Source organism: Thunnus thynnus, chromosome 5 (assembly GCF_963924715.1).
Source record: "Thunnus thynnus chromosome 5, fThuThy2.1, whole genome shotgun sequence".
In the NCBI taxonomy this organism is placed as follows: Eukaryota; Metazoa; Chordata; class Actinopteri; order Scombriformes; family Scombridae; genus Thunnus; species Thunnus thynnus.
Genome location: NC_089521.1, coordinates 28935848 through 28947489, shown reverse-complemented (window position 1 = coordinate 28947489; position 11642 = coordinate 28935848). Strand labels below are relative to the sequence as shown.

The 11642-nt window shown below is 39.1% G+C and overlaps 1 protein-coding gene across 1 annotated transcript; it reads left to right on the top strand.

Moving 5' to 3' along the window:
• rassf9 (Ras association domain family member 9) lies at positions 1-11273 on the top strand. Its single transcript, XM_067590606.1, has 2 exons — positions 1-202; positions 8261-11273. Exons 1-2 carry the CDS (start codon positions 156-158, stop codon positions 9519-9521), a joined length of 1308 nt encoding a protein of 435 aa, XP_067446707.1. The 5' UTR covers positions 1-155; the 3' UTR covers positions 9522-11273.
• The last annotated feature ends 369 nt before the right edge of the window (positions 11274-11642 follow it).

Here is an 11642-nt window from a genome sequence, read left to right as displayed (position 1 = left end):
CCCTCCGCTTTTCGGATGGGGCGGACAGAGTTTCAGTCGGGACAACTCTCAACTTTTCTGAAACACAAAACACAAATTGTCCGACGTCCAGCCATGCAGGGACTGTAACGCATTTCGGATTGCGGTTTGGTTTTTTTTTTTTGCGCTCCTGTGTCATGGCTCCGTTTGGAAAGAACTTCCTGAAAGCTCGACTGAAAAACAGGTAATTTGATGAGAGATTACTTGACGGAAAACCAGCGTCTGTGTGTTTTATGTGAGTTTCCGAGAAATTGGAAAGCACTGTGTTGTACTGTGGAGGAGGGAGACAAATTGCGCACAACGCAGGTTGCATCCATGATTGAACTGCGCAAGGAGTAAAATAGGCTAAATTGTCAATGCAGTTTTGTTTAAACATCCTTATTGAGCTGTCTAAATGTAATCAAAGTAAATATATAACTATAGCAACATAGTAACACTGCTGGACATAAAAAAAATATACCTTAGAGTGAGACAGCAGCATCATTAACTACAATTAACAACCACAGAGCCATAATATAAACTTCCCACAGCAATATTAGGCTATAGGGCTTTTTGTTGTTGTTCTTTTTTCTGAGGATTGTTAATAACCATCTAACACACTTACATTGATGTTTTAAACCAACATCGACCAGCCTCAGCAAAACTAAGAGAGGTTATGTGTGAAAATGTATAACTGTCAATATTAGAAGTAGAGTAGTGAATGTGTTCATGGGGGAGGTGGCATAACTTTTAGCACATTTTTCATCCATATAGCTATATTTGAGAAAAAAATATGTCCTTGGATAGTGGCTCTCTCAGACCTGTGAAAGTGCACTGTACCGTACATCAATTTACAGGATCTCAGACCTTCTCCTGCTCTGTAATTACTACAAAGATGTTTTTTAGTGCATGTTTCATCTGGGACACCAGAGTCAAAGAACATTCTAACTCCACGTTGAAGGGGGATCCTGTCATCAACACTTGTATAATGTGCTTCAGCAATTTCACTAAGTGGCTAGCTTGGCCTTTTGATGTGCCTCTGGCTGCAGCTGGGATCCAGACACATGCTTTGAAAAGGTGGGAAAATTAGATTAACCAAGCCAAAAGCTATGCTCTGTTATTGATGCAGAAATTCTCTTTGGATTCTTGGCTGCAGACTTTTGTTGTGCAGAGTTGGTAAACAGAGTTTCTCTTTTAGAGTATCTAGGTCATGATCCAATCCCTCACAGGGTGCAGACAGGATTCATGTTGCCAAGACCAGGATCAGGGAAGGTTTTAATCATGGGTAATGAACTATTTTCATTAGCTTTACTTATTAAGAATCTCATTTACGACCCAACTCCACAGGAAAGGTTTGGATTAACTTCAGAAATAACACAGGCTTTTATACTAAATTACTCCAAAATATCTTTGACAGTGGCACCAGCAGAAGAATGGATGTATTTTCATATCACACTGATGAATTATCTTTGATAACTTCAAACAGTCTGACTGAAGCTGCCTCCAGTCGATGTCTTTTTTTTTTTTTTTTCATGTTGTGTAGTAATTACCATTGTGGCACCTATAATTACTTCAAGTGTTTAGATCTGTAGAAATGTCAAATGCTTGATTTCAGAGAATGCTTTTCACTCGCGCTGAGGCATTGAGTTGGATGTTTGCCAAAGAAAAACAAGATGAAGCTGATGTGGAGTTGCAGTCAGTTGAAACATCAAAGCTTTCACTGACTTTTCAAATAAAAGTTTAATGTAGTGATGATTATAGCTGACAACATACATTGAATACATTGAGTACATTTACCATCAAAGAGCCACAGTGCGTCATCAGGGAGACCTGTGCGTCAAACTGGTGTCTTACAGTGAAACAGCACATGCAGACCGAAATGGTTGCCAGTCAGTGACATATGTGACCAAAGCAATGTAGTGACCACTTCCACTTAATCCTCCTCTTAGCCACAATGACAGCATTGTGCACAGGACCAATTAGTTTCTGGAACTGTTTGGTTAAGACAAATTAGCAGGCAACAGCAAAAGATAGATAATTGTGTTGAAAGTGAGTATTTATTTGCACTCAGAAAAGCTTTAGGTGGTGATTCATAGACCTGCTGGGGGGAGGGGGAGAAAAATAAGAGGGGTGGGTGGTTTCACAGAGGAAGGGAAGAGAGGGGAAGGGGTGTGTTGTGTCTGCTCACAGATGCCTATCAGAGTGGGAGTCATCCCAGAGATCAACGTATCCAGATAGAAAAGTGATGTTATTTCCTCACCAATCCCTCATCCTCTCTCAGATAAGAGCGAGAGGAAGCGTCTCCTGTCCAGCGATGTGTAGTTGCTCTACTTGATTCTCCATGCACCTTTTTTTCCATTATAAAAAACACTATGTATATTGTCCACATCTACTAAAATATTGTTTTTGTTATGAGGAAAAAGTTCAGTTTTGGTGATTTCTGTGTTTTTACTTGATCTTTGATGATCTTTGTTTTCATACTCTATGACAGATGGGGAAGATGAAACGTTTCCTAAATATGATTGTGTAAAACTTCATGGTGGTCTGTCTGGAAACAGAGCTGCTTTGATTGATTCAGGAAATGCCAATGCAAGGTTTTATTTGAGTTTTATGGCCCAATGTTGTTTTTTTTCTATATGGAAAACAATGCAAAGGTCATGTTTATAGAATCTGATGTGCAGTGTCCTACAGCAGACACTTAGACTTTCTTCATGCATAGTTTCCAGAGGGAATTATTTCTTCAGTAGAAAGTAGTTCTAATGAAAACTTTCAATGAGGTCTATGAATTATTGTGAGCAGTGTCTCTATTGCACCTCAGTCACTTTGGTCCAGATTGAAATATCTCAACAACTGTTTGATGTATTGCCATCAAATTTGGTACAAATGTTCATGGTGCCCACAGGATGAATTATAATGAGTCTGGTGATGACGTTTCTTATAGTGACACCAAGAGGTTGACATTTGTGAAATTAAAAAAACAACTATTGGAGGGATTGTCATGAAAACTGGTTCCCACCAGTCCACTTTGTGTTTAGTGCTAATTACTAGATATTACCATACTAACATGCTAAAGTACAGTAAGATAGTGAATATGCCAAACATCAGCATGTTAGCATTAGCATATAGCTCACTGCTGTGCCTAGTTCAACCTTATAGAGCCACTAGCATGACTGTAGACTTTTATTCAATGCTGTAGCAACACTAACAAATTCCCATATACCTCCATTGTATTGAGGTGGCAGCAGAAATCTTAAAGATGGATATCTTCAATTGTGGGCGTTAAAACCAAAATTATGTGCATGGTTACCACCAAAGTTAAATAGAAAAAGATGTTTTATGTATTTGGCTTTAACAGAGTCCCGATCAGGAATCATTTATAACTCACTACTAATACTACTTAACTTTTAGCTCATTACCTGTTGATTTCATTTCAGTTGATGCACTTTTTTCTTCAGTTATGAGAGCAAACCTATAATTTTTTTACCACAACAGACTAATTACAATGTATTTGAAATTTTAATTCCATAGTACCAAAATCAGAACCTGTTGACAGCAGTGGCTACAGGATATTTGATGATAGGTTATCACAGCTTTGTTCCTACTGCTGGTAATACTGTATCATCAGCATCAGCTTATCATATCAATATTAATCTGAGAAAACATGCTGAGCTATAACTGAGGAGAGCTATAGCTTTGTCATTTGTTATGACTTAGTCAAACCACGAGCATGCTTTTTTTCTGTGGTAACTTGTAGCTTGCAAATTTATGACACCGAGGGAATTGTAAATATCCTCAAGGTTGTCATTATCAGCCGTGACACAGTGGTGGACCTGACAGTACTGCAGCGTAATCGTCCCACGCAGAAACTCGTGCTGAAAATTCCTATAATTTAAATGTGGTTTTCTCCAACATGTCTAATGTCTCTCTGGGTATCTCAGCTTTTAAGTTCAAGCTGAGGTCAAGTGGGACTGCTCAGGTTTCTTGTGTTCAGTCAAGTGTGAAATGTTGAAGTCTAACCCATCCTGTGTTATTCATTGCACAGCATCCATCCTAAACCATGACAAGAACTTGATATTTTAATATTTCTATTAAGCTATATCATCACACATCCTAAGTCCATTGGCATTTTTCCAGTGACCTATGGGGGTACCCTCATTTATTGCGTCTGGAACTACAGCTTAATCCCAACCTATGAATATGAAATGGCACCCAAAGTGACAGCCCTTATGAGTGTATTAGCTGCGATGCAATCAGCCCAATGGCGCGTGCAGTATTTATGTTTGTCCTGGCTGGGAGTTGACTGGAGGGTTTAGGGGGGTTTTGGCACTTCTAGAGACTGATACCATTAGTCTCATCAAATGTTTGTCCTCAGAAAATAATAACAAAAAATTCCCCCAGTTCAGTGTGAGGCTCCAGTGATGGTTTTGTACTCATAAGGAATTTGATATTGAACCTACAATCACTCAAAATACAACAGATTGGACTTTTTGTTATACAGCAAGCAGCAACCACCAAAACTGAGTGATGAAGCCATGTGGACGTGCGTTAAACTGCACCCAGAAAACTCAGACTCTATTGGTGGCATTTATGGGAATTAAGGACACTTTCAGACATAGAGACAAGTGTGCTTTTGGTTGTCTTTGCTTTACTAACAGGTGTCTCAGCCCATCACAGTCAGGTATGGATGTTGCCTATAGGTGCAACCAGGCCTTAATATCAGTTTTCCAGAAAATTCTTAAATAAGTTTTCAAGCACTTTAGTATTACATTTCCATAAAGTTGGGGGACTCACAAGAAACAGATTTTACAAAAGGAATGGTCAAAATGGAAGCAGCAGAGGCTGAGTCATGCCCCATAAACCATGGGTACTACATTTCCCATAATGCAACTCAATGACATTGGCATCCCCATGAGATCCCTTCTTTAAAATGGCCACTTTCTCAAGCCTTTCTGGAGCCAGTCAGGATGACACATCACTCTATTATAAAACTACCAACCATTAAAATCCAGTTGTATTCATAAGAGATTAAATATTACTAATGTGTCATATATTTGTCAGCGCCTCAGTGGAATTGAAAACGGACCATGGTGACCAGTATGGAATCCATTTTTTCCCCTTCCTCCCTCTGTCCATTGAACTGTGGTGGCAGGATGTAGTCTGACCATTGGTGATTGTGGCTCAGGACAAATACAGGTGTTTCCCCAGCTTGCTTTACCCTCTTCCTGCACAGCTGAGGGTTTGGGTCACCCCTCTGAAATACCCAATTGTCTAGAGAGCGTGTTTATTCACCTGTATGTTCAGATAGAACCACAGCTACATGTTTAGGCAGGCCAGTGTTAGTAGGAAATATTTTACTTCATGAAATATTGAATGTTTATTATAGTTCTCCCTTCATCCTTCTATTCATTACATTGTAGTATAAACAGCAGTACCCAACCCTTACTGGCATGTGCCAACTTGAAACAAAGATTTATTTAGTTGTGACCAAACCTCATTGGTTACATATATCCATGAACTATGAACAGTTTCACCAAAAAGTCAGCTTGTTTAATTTATTTAGGAGGTAAAACTATCCCTTAATCCTCATGAAAAGGGCAGATATTAGAGAAAAGTTACATTTTCTGCTTTTTTATCCTGTTAATCATCTTGTGACCTCTTAAGGGGTTCTTAACCCAGTTTGGGATTCACTGCAATATACAGTAATACCACAAACATTTGAAAATGATCATAGTTTAATTGTGTTTTCATTTCTGACACAACAAATACTGAAAATTCTATGCAACACAAAGCTGTTATGTGATTCAGTCCAGTTGTATTAGATTGCGTTATATGATTCAGGTGTTGTCTCTACTGTGTCCACCCACTGTTTTTTTCCCATGCTGTAACATCGCATTTGTGGGATTTCCTGAGTAGGTTGTGTTTGGAAATTCTGAGGTCAAAGTCGTCATGGTTGTTGTCTATGAATGTCAGAGGCGTGCTGGATTTGTTTGGCCTGTGCATAACTCAGGTATTTGCTTTGCCCCGCTTGTCTCGAAGGGTCTACATAACCATTAACCAGCTTCTTGCATTGTTGCATACGTATCGCATTCCTGAGGCCTTATTCACCGCCAGTTTACACAGTGCTCCGGTTGTGTGTTTTCATGCCATGTGGGAACCAAAACACAGTGGTATCGTTTTGTAAAATCAGCAAACTGTGAGATAATGCAGCATTTAAGTTCTCCCCTTTGAATAATACTAAGTATATCTCACTTACTTGTGTTGGCGTGCAGGCGGGTAGTATCTGTATCATCTTCAGAGGATGTGTATTTTTGTCCACCTCCCTCGTGACAATCAGTGGTTAATGTGGGCTGCAGTCAGCCAAGGTTATCTCCTCAGATAAAGACACAGCAACTACAAGATGCAAGGTTCAGGTCTGAATCCATTACTGCATACCAAGGCAAGAAACAACAGTTTATAGTCAGGGTGAACACCTATAGTATTTGATTTGAATCTCAAAGTTTGTTTCATTTTTTTTCCTTGTGAATATACAGTAGATAAGGCTTTTGTGCACTAATCCTTGAATGCAGCTCTATCTTTATTTTGAACTGAAATACAAACCCAAAAATGCTTAAAGGCAAAATCCTTTCAAAAACGTATCAGTTAAACACAGTTTTGGCCTTGTGTTTTCTGTCAGCTTATGTCAGATAATGTGAAATAGTCTCTTGCTGAGCTACAACTAAACTTCCTCAGTAATGTAATCAGAGTTTGCTATCTGAAATCAGTTTTGTGAACATACTGTAGATGTATTTGACATTAAACAGGATTACAAACACATTATTCTGATTTATTACTGTTAATGTTTGATGAAGTATTACCTGTTTGCTTGTAAAACCATAGACCAGCATTCCTTCAACCCGCAGTCAGTCTGCAGTTCAGTGTTAGAGGAGGAGCTCCAGTTTTTGTCTTCTAATATATATTATATGAATAATTGTTCTCTGGTTTCTTAAAGATTGGACTGTCTATAATTACAGGGGTATTATATGTCATTTTTGCTTTCAGAGCAGGCTTTTGCTTTAACTATGAGTAACTCACTGAGACAGAAACTTGGCAGTTAGCTACAGTACATCAGAGTTAACCTAATTAATCACATGAATTGCAGCATATTCCTAACATGTTATCTTTCATATATACAATAACATGATACATCATTCTTTATGTTGAAATCAAATTGAAATGTCTGGAAATGTTATCTCCTTATTTGATCACTTATTCATGTTGTGGATGTCTGCATTGCCGGTGCCTATCATTTAATGACTGGATATTAGGTCATGGATATTACCGGTGGTCCATTAAGCATGTAAAAAATGGATATCATCGACCCATCAGAGGTCAATTTTTGAACAAGTTTTACGGTCCAGACGAAAAGGTAATGAGGGCCTCGGGGTTAAATAGCTCAGAACCGAACCATTAAGTGATCATCTCTGATGAGTAAGACGATGAGTAACAGTCTAATAGGATCAAGCCAGGGAGCACAAATGAGAGAATGTAGTTTTCTGCTCATTGACCTAATGGAAAACCGTCAAAATAGGATCTGTTTAAGAAAAATATACTACATAGAATAGTAAATGGACTTAAAAAGCATGACTGGGAGAGTGACAATTGCTGCTGTAACGAAGCTTGTTAAGCATTTGAACATAACTTTTTATAAACATGGTTTACTAAACTAAACATTGACCAGATATTAAACTTTATGGTTACCAATTTTCAAAGATTTCCTGTTTTCTTATGGCCCAGAGTAATCTCAACATCCCTGGCTCAAGTCTGGCCGGCGACCTGCCAATGAGGCCTGTCATTACAAACTTTTGCTCTGCAGCCAAACATTGTTGAAATCCACAGAACATTATTTTGAGTTTAAGTTTCTAGTGGAGATCCAAAAGTTTCCAAAGATACCAAACAAATGTAAATAAATGTAATGTGAATAAAATGATGTACAAGACATCTAGAATTTTCATTTGATGGAACGGTGAAAGCATTCAAATAAAATATTTAATGCTAACATGCTTAAAATATATTTAAATATTTCACTCTGTAAACATCAAACAGCATAAGCTGATATGGAATATTTAGTATATGATACTGTCAGACAGTGCGGAGTAAGATGATTTTTCTCAACAATAAAACTACTTAAAGGGAAACAAAAGTCAGAAACTGTATGTTAAAGGATTAATACTTCCAAACATTTCATTCCAAACAACCAATAGCTTTGTTTTTGTCTCTTTCTCAGGACCAAAGATGCTGAGACCATACCAGGAAAAGAGATTCAGGTTACTGTCTGCAACGAAGAGAAGGTTGTCTGCGGAGTAACGAAGCACACAACATGTGTAGATATGATTCAGGCATTATTGGAGGATCACAAGTCAATCCCAGAGAGCAAGCGGCTCCTGCACGGAGAACCCAAAGACTTCTGTCTGGTCGAGCGGTGGAAGGGTTTTGAAAGAGCTTTGCCTCCTCTCACCAGAATCTTGAGGCTCTGGTACGCTTGGGGTGACCAGAGACCCTTCATCCAGTTCATTCTAGTGAAAACCAGTGATTTTGTGCCTCAGCCTGCTAAGAAGGGTGGAAAGTCCAAGGGCACCAAGCCAAAGCGATGGGAACACGGTCGCAATCAGTATCCCCAGTCTCTGCCAGTGGAGAGGCAAAAGCGCATGGTGAAGAAAGCTTTCCGAAAGCTGGAGAAAATTCACAAGGAGAGCAAGTGCTCCCCTGGCACTGAGGAGATCGATCGGATGGTGCAGATGATTCTGAATCAGGACCACACAATCCGGGAACAGATTCAGCGAATGAGGGAGCTGGATGTGGAGATCGAGCAGTTTGAGGTGCAAATGCAGAGAGAAGCAGAGTCTGAGAGTTTATTGGCTCAGGCCTGTGGACTGAGTTTGGATGTGGACAACGCGGAGCAGCTGCAGGAATACCTGTACACCAGCGATGGAGTTGAACAGCTGGAGCTGCAGGTTCAGAGGCACCATGAGCTCATCCTCCAGCTATCTCAGGATATTGATACTGAGCTGAGGAGGGCCAACTTCCCACTGAGCCAAGAGGACAGTGAACAGGAAGGAGCTGTGGCTGCTTCCTGGATCCCCTCCGAGACAGATGAGTTGTTCTACACTGCGGAACTCGAGAGGATGCAGACTGAACTGCAACACAGCCTTATCACCGGTGTGTCCCTTCACAACCAAGCTGCAGAAATAGACAAGCAGCTGAAGTACTATGACGCTACCTTGGTCTCCAAGGACCAAGAATGCTGGCAGCTGGCTGCTCATCTTAGTTCACTGCAAATCGGGGACGGCACAGAGGAGAAGTCCAGTCCTGTCCCTCTACAAAGTGAGACTCAGTGCAGCGTCTCACAGACAGTGAAACTCAAACACAGCCTGTCCCCTCTAGACATTACAGACACAGACTCAGACACTGGGATTAGCTCCACACACAGTCAGGATTCGCTGTCACCCTGTCTCGACTTCCCTCCCCCACTGGACACAGACGTTTGAACAGCCCAGTTGATCCTGCAATTTAATGTCCTGTAGGCACTAGTCCCAGTTTGTGCCTTGCCAATCATGTATTATCATTATATTTGAGTCCCAGAGCTAAACATTAGTTTTTCTGAAAGATAAATCCCAGATTAACAAAAAAGGTCATTTAAAGGTAACTTTTGAAGTCATTTCCAAAATGTTTTCAAAAACAAAAGATGGTAGCTGGAAGTAAAATACCTACTTCCTCGATTTGTAAGATGTGAACCAAAATTCATTTAATGCCAGGTGTATTTATTTTTTAATTCATCATGTGTTTCTTGTTAAGTATACTTTTCTTGTGTCATAAAAAAAAGGAGCAAGGAGATACATCGCTTCCTGCTAAAATGTTATTGCTTTTTTATTAGGAAATAGAATTGCAACTTGCGAAACAGGTTTAAAATCATTATTGCGCAGTTAACAAGATGTTTTTTATCTAGATGAAAAGAGCGAAAAGAAGATGGTCATTTATCAGAAATACAAATGTTCAAGATTAAAATGTAATAACACATGTGAGGCACAAACTGGAGCTACTGTATATATGCGCCACCTACAGTCCAACCAGTCCGTTCTTATTCCCAGGGCATCAAATACCACTATTTTGTCACGCCCCTTGGTGTCTGATACCTTCGTACAAGGTGCCCTTTAGCGTCGTTTCTCAACATTGAGGGTAGTCCAGTAAACTTCTGTAGAACTCCCACAACGTCTGAAATAGACACCATGATACTGATAGTTAGGTGGCAAAAAGTGGACCTTGCTGCAGGAGACCACTGTTTGCTTCCTGTTTCCAACCGTGAGTTTCATGTTTCCATCACCACGTGTTGGGACAGTGTTTTTAAAACCTGGTGTTTACTGTTGCCACGACAATGAAGGTGGCCCAACTTGTAACTTTAACCCACACCATATTTCAGGTGATCATGTTAATCCAAACCATGATCTTTCCTTAAACCTAACCAGACCTTAACCACAGCGTTGTCACACCGCTTTATTTTTCCACAGTGATTTGTAACGGTTGGTGCAGGCACAAAAGATACACAATCGGCCGTGATGCTACACATTGACAAATGAAGCTAAAGGGCATCCAGTGTGTTAAAAAGTGACACCAAAGGGTCTTGACCAAGCACGTCGCTATGTGACAAGTTGGGATGAGAACGTGTTGGTCCGTCACTGTTCATGGCGGCTGGGTTTTCCCTCTTAAGTGTAAATTTAAGCCACCAATAAAGAAGCAAAGACTACTTCCTGAGCACAAACAAAGGTGTACCTTAGTAACTTAAAAAAAGCGCTTTTTGGTTGATTTCTGTCACATGCCCATTATTTTAGATAATGGTGAATGTATGCTTCTTGCTGTTTTTAAAGTTTCTCAAGCTATTTATGAAGCTGCACTTATTTGTACACACTTAAGTCAATTAACAATGTTTTATATTAAAACAAACAGCTAACTGTTTTGGATGTAGAATTTAAGATTTGTTAAAAAAAAGTTCTCTCAACTACACTGTAAATATGCTTCTGCAACTACTGTAAATGACTTTTCCAATGATACATGTACAATTTGATGAAAAACAATTGAGAGAAAAACTTATTTATTTATCATGTAATTATAATTTACAGATCAGATTTTTTTTTTATCATAACAATTTCCCCTCTGAGGCAATAAACATATGCCACATACTGTATGTAATCAAACACATCACATTCAGGATGAAGAGAGCACAAGTATTTGGACTATATGTGAGGTCACCATGCTTAAAAACACAAGTTATAATAAAGGTCAATGTACATTTTAACTTTCATAATAAACACTAATACTGAAAATGTCACAAGAATTGATGCTTTTAGTCTTTTTTTCAGGTTGCTTAAGTTGAACTTTGTCATTCATCTCTACAAGTTTACAGGTGCATTATAATTTTATTTTGCCATGGTGCAAAAGAAATATGGAAGTCATGAGTTCACAGCCAGTTTTTATTTTGACTAGTTTTTTTCTTTAAAATACTATTAATGACATAGTAGCCTATACATATTTTCAGAATATAATTATGAAAGTGTTTCTCATAATTGTGACTAAGAATTTGAAACTCAAGAACAATTTGAAAAACTTAGGAGGAC

Bases quoted from the DNA above. Each gene is read 5' to 3' on its own strand.
- rassf9 (XM_067590606.1), top strand. From the start codon at position 156: ATGGCTCCGTTTGGAAAGAACTTCCTGAAAGCTCGACTGAAAAACAG. The intron at 203-8,260 runs GTAATTTGATGA...TCTCTTTCTCAG, and splicing joins AAAGCTCGACTGAAAAACAG to GACCAAAGATGCTGAGACCA.